This window comes from Monopterus albus, unplaced genomic scaffold (assembly GCF_001952655.1).
Source record: "Monopterus albus unplaced genomic scaffold, M_albus_1.0 scaffold39.1, whole genome shotgun sequence".
Taxonomy (NCBI): Eukaryota; Metazoa; Chordata; class Actinopteri; order Synbranchiformes; family Synbranchidae; genus Monopterus; species Monopterus albus.
This window is the reverse complement of record NW_018127919.1, coordinates 1,229,074-1,243,366: the sequence shown is the minus strand read 5'-3', so window position 1 is coordinate 1,243,366 and position 14,293 is coordinate 1,229,074. Positions and strand designations below refer to the sequence as shown.

The 14,293-nt window shown below is 42.2% G+C and overlaps 1 protein-coding gene across 1 annotated transcript in view; it reads right to left on the bottom strand.

The window, feature by feature from the left end:
* The window catches only part of sptbn2 (spectrin, beta, non-erythrocytic 2), a 49,905-nt gene that overhangs the window by 9,194 nt on the left and 26,418 nt on the right, over positions 1-14,293 (bottom strand). Inside the window, 27 exon segments of the mRNA XM_020598710.1 lie at position 1; positions 4-41; positions 155-285; positions 380-658; positions 859-948; positions 1,064-1,288; positions 1,595-1,858; positions 2,061-2,207; positions 2,431-2,521; positions 2,633-2,835; positions 3,552-4,088; positions 4,252-4,471; positions 4,594-4,731; positions 4,998-5,209; positions 5,288-5,551; positions 5,661-6,055; positions 6,163-6,316; positions 7,511-7,813; positions 7,906-8,064; positions 8,299-8,416; positions 8,536-8,723; positions 8,835-8,947; positions 9,219-9,334; positions 10,210-10,290; positions 10,448-10,539; positions 10,907-11,080; positions 11,317-11,468. The exon segment at position 1 is cut by the window's left edge and continues 151 nt beyond it. Of these exon segments, the coding sequence (XP_020454366.1) occupies position 1; positions 4-41; positions 155-285; positions 380-658; positions 859-948; positions 1,064-1,288; positions 1,595-1,858; positions 2,061-2,207; positions 2,431-2,521; positions 2,633-2,835; positions 3,552-4,088; positions 4,252-4,471; positions 4,594-4,731; positions 4,998-5,209; positions 5,288-5,551; positions 5,661-6,055; positions 6,163-6,316; positions 7,511-7,813; positions 7,906-8,064; positions 8,299-8,416; positions 8,536-8,723; positions 8,835-8,947; positions 9,219-9,334; positions 10,210-10,290; positions 10,448-10,539; positions 10,907-11,080; positions 11,317-11,468 (4,885 nt within the window).

Below are 14,293 nucleotides of genomic sequence, written 5' to 3'. Positions count from 1 at the left end.
ACAGCTTATCAACTTGTGCTTGCCGTAAGGTGATTCTCTCACTGTTAAATTATAAATGACAGCAAAAAAGATCAGTGGCTCCATGTGTACAATTTTGTTTATAAGAAGGTATGTGTTACAGTTGACACATTCAGATCTACATGTGCTCTCTCACCTCTCCGGGTGTTCACTGGTGACCATGAGGCGACTGCTGTTGGCTAGCTGGTGAATAGTCTGGGCATAGTCCTCAAGTGCTTGTTCCAAGATCTGGTGCTTCTTGACCATCACGAGTGCGCTTTGCTCATCCTGGGAGACAAACAAGAAATTATCAAGGCTTCTCAAGACACAAAGACTGCGAATGTGCTGCACTAAGCTTCTGTCTTATTTTATCATCAACTACCTTGGCTTTTTCTTCTGACATCATATGTAGCTCTTGCTCTCCCATCCAAGCCTCTGCCTCTGCTGCATCAGCATAGAACTGCTGCGCACGATTAGACTCTATTAGACGAGCATGACGTTTGTCTGTCTCGGCAATCAGCTGGTCCCAGAGGTCCTTCAGTTCAACAAGGCGCTCTTCTAAGACACTCTGTCTCTCGCCATCTACCTCGCTCTGAGTTTTGCCTCGTTTGTGGATGTCATCAATGCGAGGCTGGTGGCCCTGGATCTCTTTCTGCAGTGTCTGATTTGGAAACAAAGACGGTGGGCTGGCAACTTTCACCCTTCACATTTGCTTTAGATTTATACACACTGAAGATGCTTAATAATTTAAAGATGACAATGGTGTAAGTCACCTTTATCTTCCTTTAAATTACCCCACATTTACACCATTTATTTAAAAAAAAAAAAAACTAGAGTTAACCATTTCTGTCACTGATGTACCTGGTTCTTTTTGATTAGCAGCTGTACAGTGGGTAAGTCTTTTCCATGGTCTGTGGAGGTCGCCAGGGGCATCCTCTCTTTCACCCATAACTGAGAAAAAAAAGAGGATGAATAAATCACGTGTCAGGTAAAACATGAAACAAAAACAAAAACAATCCATAGCTCTAATTTAAGCAGTCTAACAATTCTCAGAAGTCTGACTCACAATTTCATCCTCCAGATCTCTGTTGAACTGATGTGCTTCTTTGGAAGCAAGTAGCTGCTGTCTCCTTAATTTGAGAGGCTCCTGAAGCTTAGAGAAATTGTCAATGACAAGTCGTTGCTGACCATCAACCTCAGCCAGTCCAGCATCCTCCTGAGACAAGTCCAGAGCCTGAGACTGGAGAGACTGCACCTCCTTCTCTCTGACCTCCATCTGGTGCTCCAGCATCTATACAGAGCACAAAGATGTAAGACAAGATGGCATGACATTGACAATCTCCACTTAACAGATTTGGCTAGATTCCAGCTCAGGCACTCAACTCAGAAAGTTCAGGTTCTATCCGCATCATCAAGGACACACTAAACTGTTTAATTACTGTGCATACTGTTCTCAGCACGTTTAAAATCAGAGTTAATCTTCTTGATATAGTACATGATGTTCTGTATTAGACGTTATTAAAGCTCTATAATACATAAAATATCTCAAAAGCAAAGATGGCACAGACTGTGCTTTGCTTTGCACAGTGTGGTCTACCTGGTGCTTCTTGAGCAGGATGTTGACGCTGGTCAAATCTTTGCCGTAGTCATCATTATGCAGCTGACTTTCAAGGTTTTTCAGCCACACATCTAGAGCGGAGCAGCTCTGTGTAAACAGCTCTGCCCTGTTAGCATCAAACAAGCACTGGGCTTTGGTGCGGGTGGTGTTTTCCAACTCCTCCCACTGACGTTGTAAGTCCTCCATGGTCTGCTGGACAACAGGTTTCAGCTCGGGCTTCTCTGCCACCAGAGCCTGGCCCTCCTTTTAGAGACAGGAAAAACCTTTTTATTTACATTAATGTTGCCGTCTTGTATATAAAAATAAAATGCTATGTAGCCTAGCTATTACAATTACATAAACAGAACAACTGTCCATATTACACATATCCATAACTGAGAAAACCTGGCTCTCAGAATAAAGTGATCCCTTTCTCTTATTTTATATCAATATAAACTGGTCACACCTTATCAATTTTTTCAAGCCAGCCTTTGTTGGAGGCCAGCTCTGCCATGAAAGCCTGGTGTTTCTGCCACTTGCTGTGAAGATTTCTGGCCTCATCGTAAGACATGTCCTGCGCTGTCAACATCTTCTCATTGATCCACAATGACAGCTGCAGAAAAAGAGGATCACATTACAGATGAAGTATTATTATTATTTTAGCATTAAACATTATACAGACATAAAAATGATAACTTCTTTTGCTTGTTTTTTATGATAAAAGATATTCATTGACAATAATACAGTAGATTACTCTCACCTATTCATCCCTTAAGTATTGTATTAATTTGTTCATTATACTGTCACATCATTTGATTTTTAAAAATGAGTTGTACCTCCTGTCCATCTTGGAGGAAGTGCTGCAGTTCACGGTTATCCTTAAGCTTTGTCAGCAGTTCATTTGCAGCCTTTTTGTTTTTAAGATGCCTGGAAAAAGTTAAATAGAAAGCTAATGAGAAAAACATCTCACCAAAAATGAAAAACTTAGATTAACAGGGGGAGGATGGTTCTTCATTTTTATTTTACTTTAGCTCTAACCTTTCCTGGATGGAATCAACTTTTTCCTGAATCTTATCAGAGTTTGCATTAGAGTCATCTATGAGGCGCCGTCCAGTCTCCACCACACCAGTTATCTTCTCCTCACTGGCCTCTGTGGTGGTGAGGAAGTCCTCATGTTTCTTAATGGCCTCCTCTGCTCCCTGAAGACTGTTGGGCATTTCTGTGTGGGACAGTACATACTCCTACACACAGAAGAAAAGAATGTTAACACTGTTAACATTTCTTATTTGCAATTATCTAATTCCAGTGATGTTTCTTCAGCCTCATAGCTTACTATAAGTGATGCACCAAGTTTAATCAATTGCAAGCTGGAAATATTCTGAAGAATTCAAACTAGAATAAGTTACAGATTATATTCATTTGCTGCAGCTGTCTTTGAATCTCAGCTGAACTTTAATTTACTCTTAAATTGTTTTTGCTGTTTACATCTGATAAGATTGTATGACCTGAGAAGAGACCAATTACATACAGTATAGCAGTTTACTTCTGTTCAGCCAGTTACTCTGATTTCAGAGGTAGGTATTTGAGCACACATGACTGGGCATTAATATAAATAAACCACAAACACCACTATAAATGTGAAGATCAAGCACACTGTAGTCATCTACAGAACAGTGAGGGAGGCAAGAGGACACAGTCGGGTGAAAAAGTTGAATGAGATCGACCTCTTCATCCAACCAAGTCACTTCAACCTATTCTCTGCTCAATGACATTATCATCCGATTAAAATTTGCAGTACTTCATATATTTCAAGTGCACACATATGGCTTTGAACTTGGTACTGACAGCTAGTACAGAATGAGCTGATACATCTGTACATTAACCCAGAGTTTGTGTTTCAGTGAGGCCATAGCATCACTGGCACAGCAATCAATTCCACTGTATTTTTTCCCCTAACCTGGTTGTTGAGGAAAGCCTCTGCCTGCTTTGCATCTCTCAAGAAAACCTGGAAGTCATAGGCTTGGGCCAAAAGACTGTGGCGATTCTCCCACATCTGGCGCAGTTCATGCCAGCCAGTGTCCAGTGCCTGGAGCCTCTGGGCCAAGAACATGTGCTGAGCATCTGTCTGACCTTGGGTCACCTCCTCACCGACTGCTCGCATCTTCTCATAGTCCTCCTTATAGTTATCCACCTCATTCTTGATGCTCTCATGCTGGCCCAGCAATTTCTCAGCCTCAGGCAGAGAAGTAGGAATGTCTTCTGAAGCCACTGCTGTCTGGGTGCGGGACAGCCATGACTGGAAGTCATCCAGATCCCTAAGGAAGCCCTGCAGCTTGCTGGCTTCACCCAACGACTCCTCACGTCGCTTCATGGTGGCGTTCAACTCCTCCCACACCTCTTGAATCTCTGCCAGGTGTCCTTGAATCTCTCCAGCCTGATCTGGATGTTCTTTGGTCAACTTTTCTGCCTCATCTCTCAGGCCATCCAATTTGCCCTGAAGATACATTAACACTTTTAAATGCAGAAATGATGACAAAATTGCCCAACATGAAACCTAGAATTATCCTGTAATTAATCTTATTTTTAGATTATTCATTGAACATTTACTGTTTTTTCTGTTCCCATTCATCAAACATACGTCACTGCATGTGACATACCTGAATGGCCTCCAGGTCCCTTTCCATGCCAGCGAGTTTGCGTTGCAGAGCCATCACTCCGGCCAGGTCATTGCCCAGGCTCTGAGTGGATTCAATCACTTTGGTCTTTTCCTTCATCCAAGCTTGGATTTCATTGCACTCCAGGTGGTAGTTCTGGATGTTAAGGGCTGACTCTAGGGCTTGTTTCTTTTGACCAGCTAGTTGTTCAAACTCCTTCCATCTAGGGACCACACAAAATGCAACATTTAAGCTAAAAAAAACACAAACTACAGTGGTTACTGAATACAAATGTATTTAGTGTAAAGCAGTGGGCTTTACTAGGCCTTGTGTAAATGCTCTGACCTGTTGTTCAGCTGGTCTCGTGTCTGATGGATTTGGTCTTTGCTACAGTTATCAGAACTCAGCAGCTGCTCTGCCACCTGGTTTACATCCGTGACCCGAGTGCTTAAGTTGTTCATCTCAGGTTCCAGTGTCTCAAATCTGCAGCCATAAATTAGAAGCAGCTTCAATTCACTCATTCTGAAATGGCTAATATAATATAAACTACATATTTCTGAAGATAATAAAACTGTCAAAGAAATCAGTGACATTTTGTATACTTTTAAGGAAAAGATTAATGCTACACAAACAAATAACACATGTTGTTGAATCTTTACTGTATTATTTGACATCAGTAAGTCTCAGCTTCATTGTCTTTATCTTATTTATGGCGGATGATAATTCAGTCATCTTCCTCACAGACTGACCTCTGCTGCACGACCTCCAAGTCCTCCAGTTTGGTAGGGATCTCCATGCCATGTAACCACTGCTCTTTTTCCTCCACCCAGAGCAGGCAGGCATCTGCTTCACTAAACATGCGGTAGAGGGCCAAGGCACCTTCCAGAGCCTGGCGTCGAGCTGCTGACAGAGACTCCAGTTCTTCATAGCGTTGCTGAATAGCAGGTAGGCGGCCATCCACCTACAGTGAGCAATAAATAATTTAGCACTACAACTGGTATGTCATCACTGAAGAAGCACGAAAACAGGGCACACATACCTGTGGGAAATGTAAATATGCCTGTGGCAGTGCTTGGGCCTGCTCATGCAGAGAGTCGATGAGAGGGTGGTGACTCTGGATCTCCTCTTCTATCTCCCTTTGTTTGCGAGCTAGAGTTTGGGTAGAGAACTCATCGTGGCCCACCTCCTGACTTGAGACCTGTCTAAGTGTCTCCATGATCCATGCCTCCAAGTCATTGGCATCTGTTTGAAACTGATGCAGGGCCACCGCATCCTTAAGCTTCTGCTCTCTCAGCTTTGTTGTCTGAGGAACAGGGGGAACAAAAAAATACCAATTAATAAAGTAAGCAGAATTATACTTTGTATCAAGTAGTTTTATGCTGTGATTAAGTAAAATCACAACTACTGCTCACCTCCTCCAGATGTGTCCACTGTGCACGGATATCTCTAATCCTCTCTGTGACCTCTGGTGCTCCAAAGTGTCCCTCCTTAACCAAAGCTTCCCCAGCAGCAATGCTGTTGCTCAGGGGGCCATAGCGGGCTGCCATCTCATCCCTAAAAGCCTCATGTTTACTGAGTAGATGAAGGGCAGAACTAAGGTCACGGCCACAGTCCCCGCTGGCCAGAATCTGTTCCTGTTCTCGGATCCAGGCTGCTTCCTCTCCGACATCCCACAGGAACTGCCACAGTCTGCGTGAGTCCTCTAGGCGCGATCTACGTTCCCCTGCAAGCTGACCAAGCTCCTCATAGGCTTGCCCAAGGAGGTCAACCTTCTCACTCACTAGTCCTGGCTCACATGGTTTGTAGGCTGAAAATTAGAAAAGGCAGGTATAAATGGCACTTAGATATTATACACAAATTAGTCAGACTAAAGCAGCAGAGTCTGTCAAGACAATGAGAAAAAGCAAGTCTCACCCTGTTCATAGGACATGAAGCGTTTTGCAGCCCCCTGCACAGCCTTGATCCTCTCTGCCTGAGCTGAAATGTCAGCCTCTACCAAAGTGTGTTTCTGCAGTAGGTCTAACACATCATGCAAGTGTTTGCCACTATCCTGAGAATGCAGACGACCCTGAAACAGACAGAAAATACAGTGTAGCAAAATATTTGGTTATTTAATCTTAAAACACATACACATATCCAAGTTCCAAGCTGTGTTTTTCAACAGCACTAACAGGGCAGAAAAGCTTGGGTATCATGTCCACCAACAGTACAATGGCAGACCATTAAACAAAACAGGTGCCAGAACCATTCTCAAATGACAGCAGATAACATTCCTCTAATCTAAGACATTAGAACAGAAACTCATTGAATGACGACAGGATGTTGTGCTACAAACAACAAAAATCCAGACAAACTGCAAGAATTCTAATTACATGATAATAGGTGATTGGATCACTGAAACATTACTAGTGTGATTCCTCCTACCACTGAAAGTTAATCAACTCCACCCTAGGCAAACAAGTGCAAATATGTATACCCATATCTCTGCTGAGCCACAAATGATAACAGGTCAAAGCTCAAAAGCAATAAATATAGCTATGTTTGTTTAAAAGTGGTGGGTGGCTGATGAGGCCTCAGAGTGGAATTGGGCAGTTACAACATCTGATCTGAGTCAGTAGATATGAGGTATATATACTGTGTTTTAAACAGATAAACATTTGATAATATGTTCACAACATTTAATGACCAACATTAAGGTAGAAGCTGAACCTATACAGCGCATTTGCTGGTATAAGAGGAAATTAAATGTACAACTACAAAGACTGGTAAACTCTACTAGAGGTCTAGCATGATTGTTTCTAGTAGTTAAGGTGCACCATGTAAAATCAGTACATTAAATGACAGTGGAGACTGTGTACTTAAACATTTGAGCCAGTCAGGTGATAAACTGCGGAATAAGCTACTTTAATGGTAGCCAAAATATAAGACACTGTGTTCATGGCTATCAGGCAACTGCAATAGCAACATTTTCATTTTGGCAGAATTGAAGTCAATGAATAGGAGTCATCAGATTTAACGATGTAAGGAGGCACATACTCCCACCGTCTACCTCAGCTAACCTCAGTAAAGCCAGCAATGCCCTGTAAAAAGCTAAAAGCTGTTAAGTGCAAACACTGAAGCTGTTGTGAACAACAACTAACTTAAGAGGATTAGGAAATTCCTTTTTGCTGATTAAAACAAAGCCAACAGACTGTCGGAGTGAAACCGGAAGTTCAACACACGTTAATAGTGTAAGCATTCATTTTATTCAGCGCATCAGTACCTTCATGTCTGCCATCCAGTCCATGTTCTGGCGCATCTCCTGAAACAGTCTCTGTAGGTCAAGATGGGCATTCAACCGCTCTCTGCGTGCAGCCAGAAGCTCTTTCAGGTATTCCCAGAGTCGAAGCACGTTATCCCTTCGTGCAAGTATCCGCCGCACATCATGGTATGCCTCTGCTTCCAGCTCTTTGGCAACAGCCTCCACAGCAGCCACACGCTCCCAATATGCCCCAATGTCCGTCTCTATTGCCTCATGTTTACGGGTGGCAGCTTCCACTGCTCCCAAGTCAGTTCCAAAGTTGTCCTTATAACAATAATAAAAATTTGCTTATCATGGTAAAGCTATTCAGTATATTCAGGTCAAAAATAGCCACACATTTGTCTGTCTGTCTATACCTGAGACACCAGCCTCTGATTCTCACTCAGCCAAGTCTCCCGCATAGCAGCTTTGCGGTCAAAACGAGCAGCGAGCATCTCCAGTTTCTCCTGGCGGATTAGCTCGTTTCTCAGTGCCAGCTCACGCTCATGTTCTGCCTTTTCCAGTCGCTCCCATGCCTTCCAAACCAATGAAAACACAGAAAGTTGGTATCATTCAGCATATATTATGATGCCAAATTACTAAAACTGCATTAAACAGTCATAGATGACACTGCTTGTCTAAGAAAATCCTCAAGTGAACATGAACAGTATCCCCAAAAGCACGCAAGAAGCTGCTTACATAACACATAGATGACATCACATTATAAAATGCGGCTTTCACATTTCTAGCCTTTTCTAGAGCAACTATACCTTATTGATGTCAGAAATGAGTTTCCCCTCTTTTGGCATGTAGACTTTCTGATTGTTTGCCCTCATCTTGCTCTGGATAGTAAAGAGGAGAACCTCCAAGTTTCCTTTCTCTGTAAATCTGTCGGGACAGACACCACCTCTGTTTAACATACTGTAGCCTCACAGTTTGGCTCATAAGGGATAAGATGCATTGGGTCAGTCACTGTGTTTTCTGCTCTGAGGCTCTCTGCCACTCACTTTGGGGGTTTCTCCACAGTCCGATAAGAGTTGAAAGCCTGGAGCTGGTTCTGCACAGCACTCAGTGAGTTAGCTAGCTGCCGATCATTGAGCGTGACTATGGTCTGCTCAATCCAGTGCAGTAGCTCTGAGGCCAGGGTCTCATACTTCTCTATCAGCTGGTCAGCCTCAATAGCATAGTCCAGTACCTGTAACAAAGAGAGATCTGTGAATCAAGACAACCTGTAGGAAAACACTCTGTTTTACTCACTCACAAATGTATGCACGTATGCACACACACACATCCACACAGAGCTAACCTTGCCAATACGTTTGCCCTCCACTGCCAGAGCTTTCATCTTGGAGAAGTAATGGTAGTAGGTTGCCACATAGGTAATGATGGACTTTTCATCAGGCTGATCAACATTAACATCTGAAAAAGAGAGAACATGATCATCTGCACCTAAATTCTCACCCTTTGCTTAAACTACTGGCCATAAACTTCAGCACACACAAACTACAGTACATGATGAAGTCTGGCTCTCAAAACAGCCTGTCACCATCTTTGAACATGCTTTTGGTGATGTCAGTATGGATGTGCTGCAGTGTTGTCTAAGCTATAATTATTTCCAGAAATCCTCCATAGTCTGTTTCAGGGGAACAGGCATCAGCTTAGAGCCTTAGTGAACAGTATCCCCACTCACCTTCTGGGTCCAGCAGCTTGGTAAGGCCCAGTTCTTTTTCAGCTACATTGAAAGCATTCTGGAGATTGTAGTGAGCATTGGACCTCTTCAGGTTGTCAAACTCAATCAAGTCAGGTCTGCAGAGATCAGTGAACAATTATGGTTTTAATAAGAACAGATAGCCCATGAGAGCAGGGTGAAAGTAAATGGCAATGCCAGTCAGACAGTCATACAGTAGTATCTCATTCTAGTCTTACAGTATAAATAAAAAATACTTTGCCACCAATTCCAATATTTGTTTAAAGACCAGGATGCACAAAATAATCCAGTGTTAATTGCATGCAAACAGGCTTCTCATCTGTGGATAAGGTAGGCTGTGCAATGGTCATAAAACATTTTTCTTAGTTCATGAAACCTAAGGGAAAAAAAAACAAAAAACATGTTGCATAAACTGTAACAATGAACAGGTAAAATATTCTGTGCTTATTGTAATTACTGTTGACTGACTGGATCAAATATCACCTTGGACATTCACTGTAATGATCCTGGTTCTATTTGACTCAGGAGTGCAAACACACCTTTGGCTTTCAATTCACAGATTAATTTTAGCACAAGCTAACGATGGCACTATGTCCAGCAGGGTGTGCAAGTGAGTTACCCAGCATGACTCTTCATAGAAAATAAGTAGGTTATTATTTCTGTGATCTGGGGCATCTTACTCCCCGTTTTATTTTCATTCTTTTAGCCATACTGCAGACAGTTTGAAGGGTAAGAGGAGTAGGAGGAGACCTATATAGGTAAATAATAATAATAATAATAATATCCCATAGAATGGTGATGGCACTGCAACAGGTGCTCCTCATTAGGCCCAAAAAAAATTAGGGGGTGAAGATACTAGACACCTTTTTGATTTGCAGGATAGAATCCCCATTTAAAAAAACAGCCCTGTTACAGTTTGATTCCACATGCCAATGTAGTAAGCAACATCAAGTTACAGGAAGAAGTCAATGACCTGTGTTTGTGCACAATGGCACTGAACGCCAGACCATCTCTCCAGCTGGTGGTGAAGTTGTGGATGTTGACACTGGGATATCTGCAGAGGCCAGTCCAGAAGTTGTCAAATCATTAACTCAACACGGCAAGATTCATCAGTAATGAAGAGCATAAATTGTCAAACAAATGTATAAACAAATGTATCTTCAGCAGATTAACAGTCTTTAAACCCCACTAGTCTGCCTCTCCTTTCTCACCCAGCAGTTTTCATTTGGCACCAAAGCAGCAGGGCATCCTTAGCTGATTTTTTCTCTTTGTTGTCTTCTGTCTCCACACTGATGTCCTGGATCTGTCAGCAGAGCATTCATTCAGTTAAGACTATCCATGTCATTTTACCCATTTCCTTTAATATTATTAATGTAGTTTATTATTTGTATATCTGCGTACTGTACCACACAGAAGAACTCCAATGAGAGAAAAAAAAAATCACAGGTAATGAGTTCATTAGTAAAATAATAGCAGAAAGATTTGCCTTGTAAATCATATCCCAGCAGCGATAAACTCCGTTACCATATTTGTGAGTTTGCCTGAGGATGAACAAGGCTACATGCAGAGACCTTATGTGCCAAAGCCAAACTCAGTCTTTGATTAAGCAACATAGCAGCTGGGCTAGCAGGGGAATGAGCTTCATACAAGTACTTTATACTGTATGTTACCTGGAAGCGAAGTATTATGGTCCAGATGAGACCCAGGGTGAGACGGTGGTTCCCATCCACGATGTCATGTGAGCCCATATTTTCTAGATGAACTTTTTGTTCCTTGAGAAACTGCAGGGCTTTATCAACATTCTCCAGGCAGTGAATACGCATGCGGCCCCTAGTGGGCTTTGGCTGTGGGGAGCAGAAGAAAAATAAAGAAATGAAGTGGACTTACAGTGAGTTGACTTTGTTGATCATAACATACAAAAAGAAAAAGAAAAAAAAAGAGAAACAGAAGAAGAAAGTTGCACTAAAGGAAAGAAGAAATGAAGCACATGACTTCTCAGTCCTCCACACTTATGGTGCAGGGTGAGGGTCATGTTGAGGGCTTGGGTCAGGGTTAGGACAGAGAAAGGTGTGATACTGACCAGCTGTTCTCCTGAGAGCACTTCCAGAAGGCGGATCAACATGCGCCCGTCACGCAGATCAGTATACAAGTCACCAATGCGACATGTCACTCGTCCTAAATGAGAATTCACCCATTTGGTGAAGGTCTTCTTCTGTACTGCTTCACGTTCATCTGTAAAGGACAAAACAGAGAATGGTTAAAGTCCCATTATGCCAAGATCAATTGACTCTACTGACTGTCACTACTGTCAGCTTAATAAATATTTACAAAGAATTAATTTTGTTCTAAACAAACACTAATTTAATCTACAACTCTGGTCCCATGGGAGCACAGACAGGTGACAGTAAATCATAAGCTCAAGCCCTTGTCCTGAGGAGTTCATTTCACAGATAAGCTATGCCATTAAGTCTCCAGAATCCCTGTATCAACAGCTTAGTGTGAGGTTTCCACTCTTCAGGCCAAGGTTTACTGTGGGCTCTGCTCATGTGCGCAGTGCTAATTACTCCAATGATGTGAGTTTAGAAGATAAACGTGACTATGCAAAAATGCACATAAAGGCAATGCCTCTGAGTGAGCATTTTGTTTCTATATTAAAGGTAATTAAAGTTAGACTGGAAACGATCACTGTAAATTAAGTTGTAACCGCAGCTCAGACATATGGACCAGCAGAGTAAGAAGCTAATCCTGCTCCGCCACCTAACAAGGTGACCTGGTTTCTGGGACACAAGGTCTCTGCCTTTTGAAAATAATGTTCTACCACTGTACATAATACACTGCATCCAACACAAGCCCACACAGAACAGCTTAGCAAAACAACAAAACAAAGCCCACTTACAGCAGCATGAAATGAAAGATAACAGTGATAACGTTGAACCCATCTTTTAAAACAATAAAAACAGTGTTCAGATGCATGTGATGACAAGGTCAGTATGTAAATGGAACATCTTGTAGAGTTAAATTATTTAAATGCCAACAGGCTATTTATTTGCACTGAAAGTGAAAGTTATTAATGGCTTGGAAAGTAATACTTACAGTGCCTTGCAAAAGTATTCATACCCCTTGTATTTTTCCACATTTTGTCACATTACAACCACAAACTTAAATGTATTTTATTAGGATTTTATGTGATAGACTAACACAAAGTATCACAAAATTGTGAAGTGAAAGGAAAATGATACATGGTGTTCAAGATTTTTTACAAATATAAATTTGAAAAGTGTGGCGTGCATATATATTCGGTGCCCTTGAGTCAATACTTTGTCGAAGCACCTTTTGCTGCAATTATAGGTGCAAGTCTTTTGGGGTACGTCTCTACCAGCTTTGCACATCTAGAGACTGCAATTTTTGCCCATTCTTCTTTGTAAAGTAGCTCCAGTTCAGTCAGATTGGATGGAGAGCATCTGTGAACAGACGTTTTCAAGTCTTGCCACAGATTCTCAATAGGATTTAGGTCTGGACTTTGACTGGGCCATTCTAACACATGAATATGCTTTGATCTAATCCACTCCATTGTAGCTCTAGCTGTATGTTTAGGGTCATCATCCTGCTGGAAGGTGAACCTCCGCCCCAGTCCCAAGTCTTTTGCAGCTTCTAACAGGTTTTCTTCCAGGATTGCCCTGTATTTAGCTCCATCCATCTTTCCCTCAACTCTGACCAGCTTCCCTGTCCCTGCTGAAGAAAAGCATCCCCACAGCATGATGCGGCCAGCACCATGTTTCACGGTGGGGATGGTGTGTTCAGGTTGATGTGCAGTGTTAGGTTTCTGCCACACATAGCGTTTTGCATGTAGACCAAAAGTTCAATTTTGGTCTCATCTGACCAGAGCCCCTTCATCCACATGTTTGCTGTGTCCCCTACAAGGCTTGTGCAAATGCAACTTCTTATTGCTTTCTTTCAACAATGGCTTTCTTCTTGCCACTCTTCAATAAAAGCCAGATTTGTGGAGTGCACGACTAATAGTTTTCCTGTGGACAGACATCCCACCTGAGCTGTGGATCTCTGCAGCTCCTCCAGAGTTACCATGGGCCTCTTGGCTGCTCCTCTGATTAATGCTCTCCTTGTCCGGTCCGTCAGTTTAGGTGGACGGCCATGTCTTGGTAGGTTTGCAGTTGTGCCATACGCTTTCCATTTTTGGATGATGGATTGAACAGTGCTCTGTGAGATGTTCAAAGCGAGAGCAGACTTCTTTACTGCTCCTGTTGTCTGTTCTACGATTTTTCACATCTTCTACATTTTCAAGTCTTTGAACAAATTCTACAACTATTAAAATGTCTCCAAGAGGGAAAAGAGCTAATAAATCAGAAGTGAATGAGGAGGTTGAAGCAGAAGAGGATTATATTTCAGCGGCGCAAGTAACAGAGATGTTGAGTCAGCAGAAGCAGATGTACACCGCACTGTTGAGCCAACAACAAGACAACTTCAAAGGTTTTGTGCAACTACTTATGGAGACAAATAACAAGAGACTCGACGACATGACCAGAGAAATACAGGAGATAAAAACAAGTTTGCAGTTTACCCAGCGAGATGTGAATGTGATTAACAGCCATGGGTGAACAGAAAATACAAACCAAGGAAACAAGGGATGTTGTCTACAAAACTTGTGAGAATCTAATAGCCATAACGGATAAAATGGAGCATTTGGAAGTACAGTCCAAGCGAAAAAACCTGATCTTCGAGGGAATCAAGGAGTCAGCTGGAGAAAGCTGGACGGATGCGGAATGTAAGGTGAAGGAAATATTAAAGGATAAACTGCAAATTCATCAAGAAATTGAGATGGAGCGGGCTCACAGAGTCGGGAAACCTTCTGATCGGGGACCGAGGGCGGTGATGGTAAAGTGTATGAAAGAGAAAGATAAGGCACACATACTGCAACAAGCAAAGAAGCTTAAAGGATCTAATATTTATATAAATGAAGATTACACCGAGTCTGTGAGGAAGAGAAGAAGGGAGTTGATGCCGATGTTAAGGGAGGCCAGGGCGAGGGGAGACATCGCGTT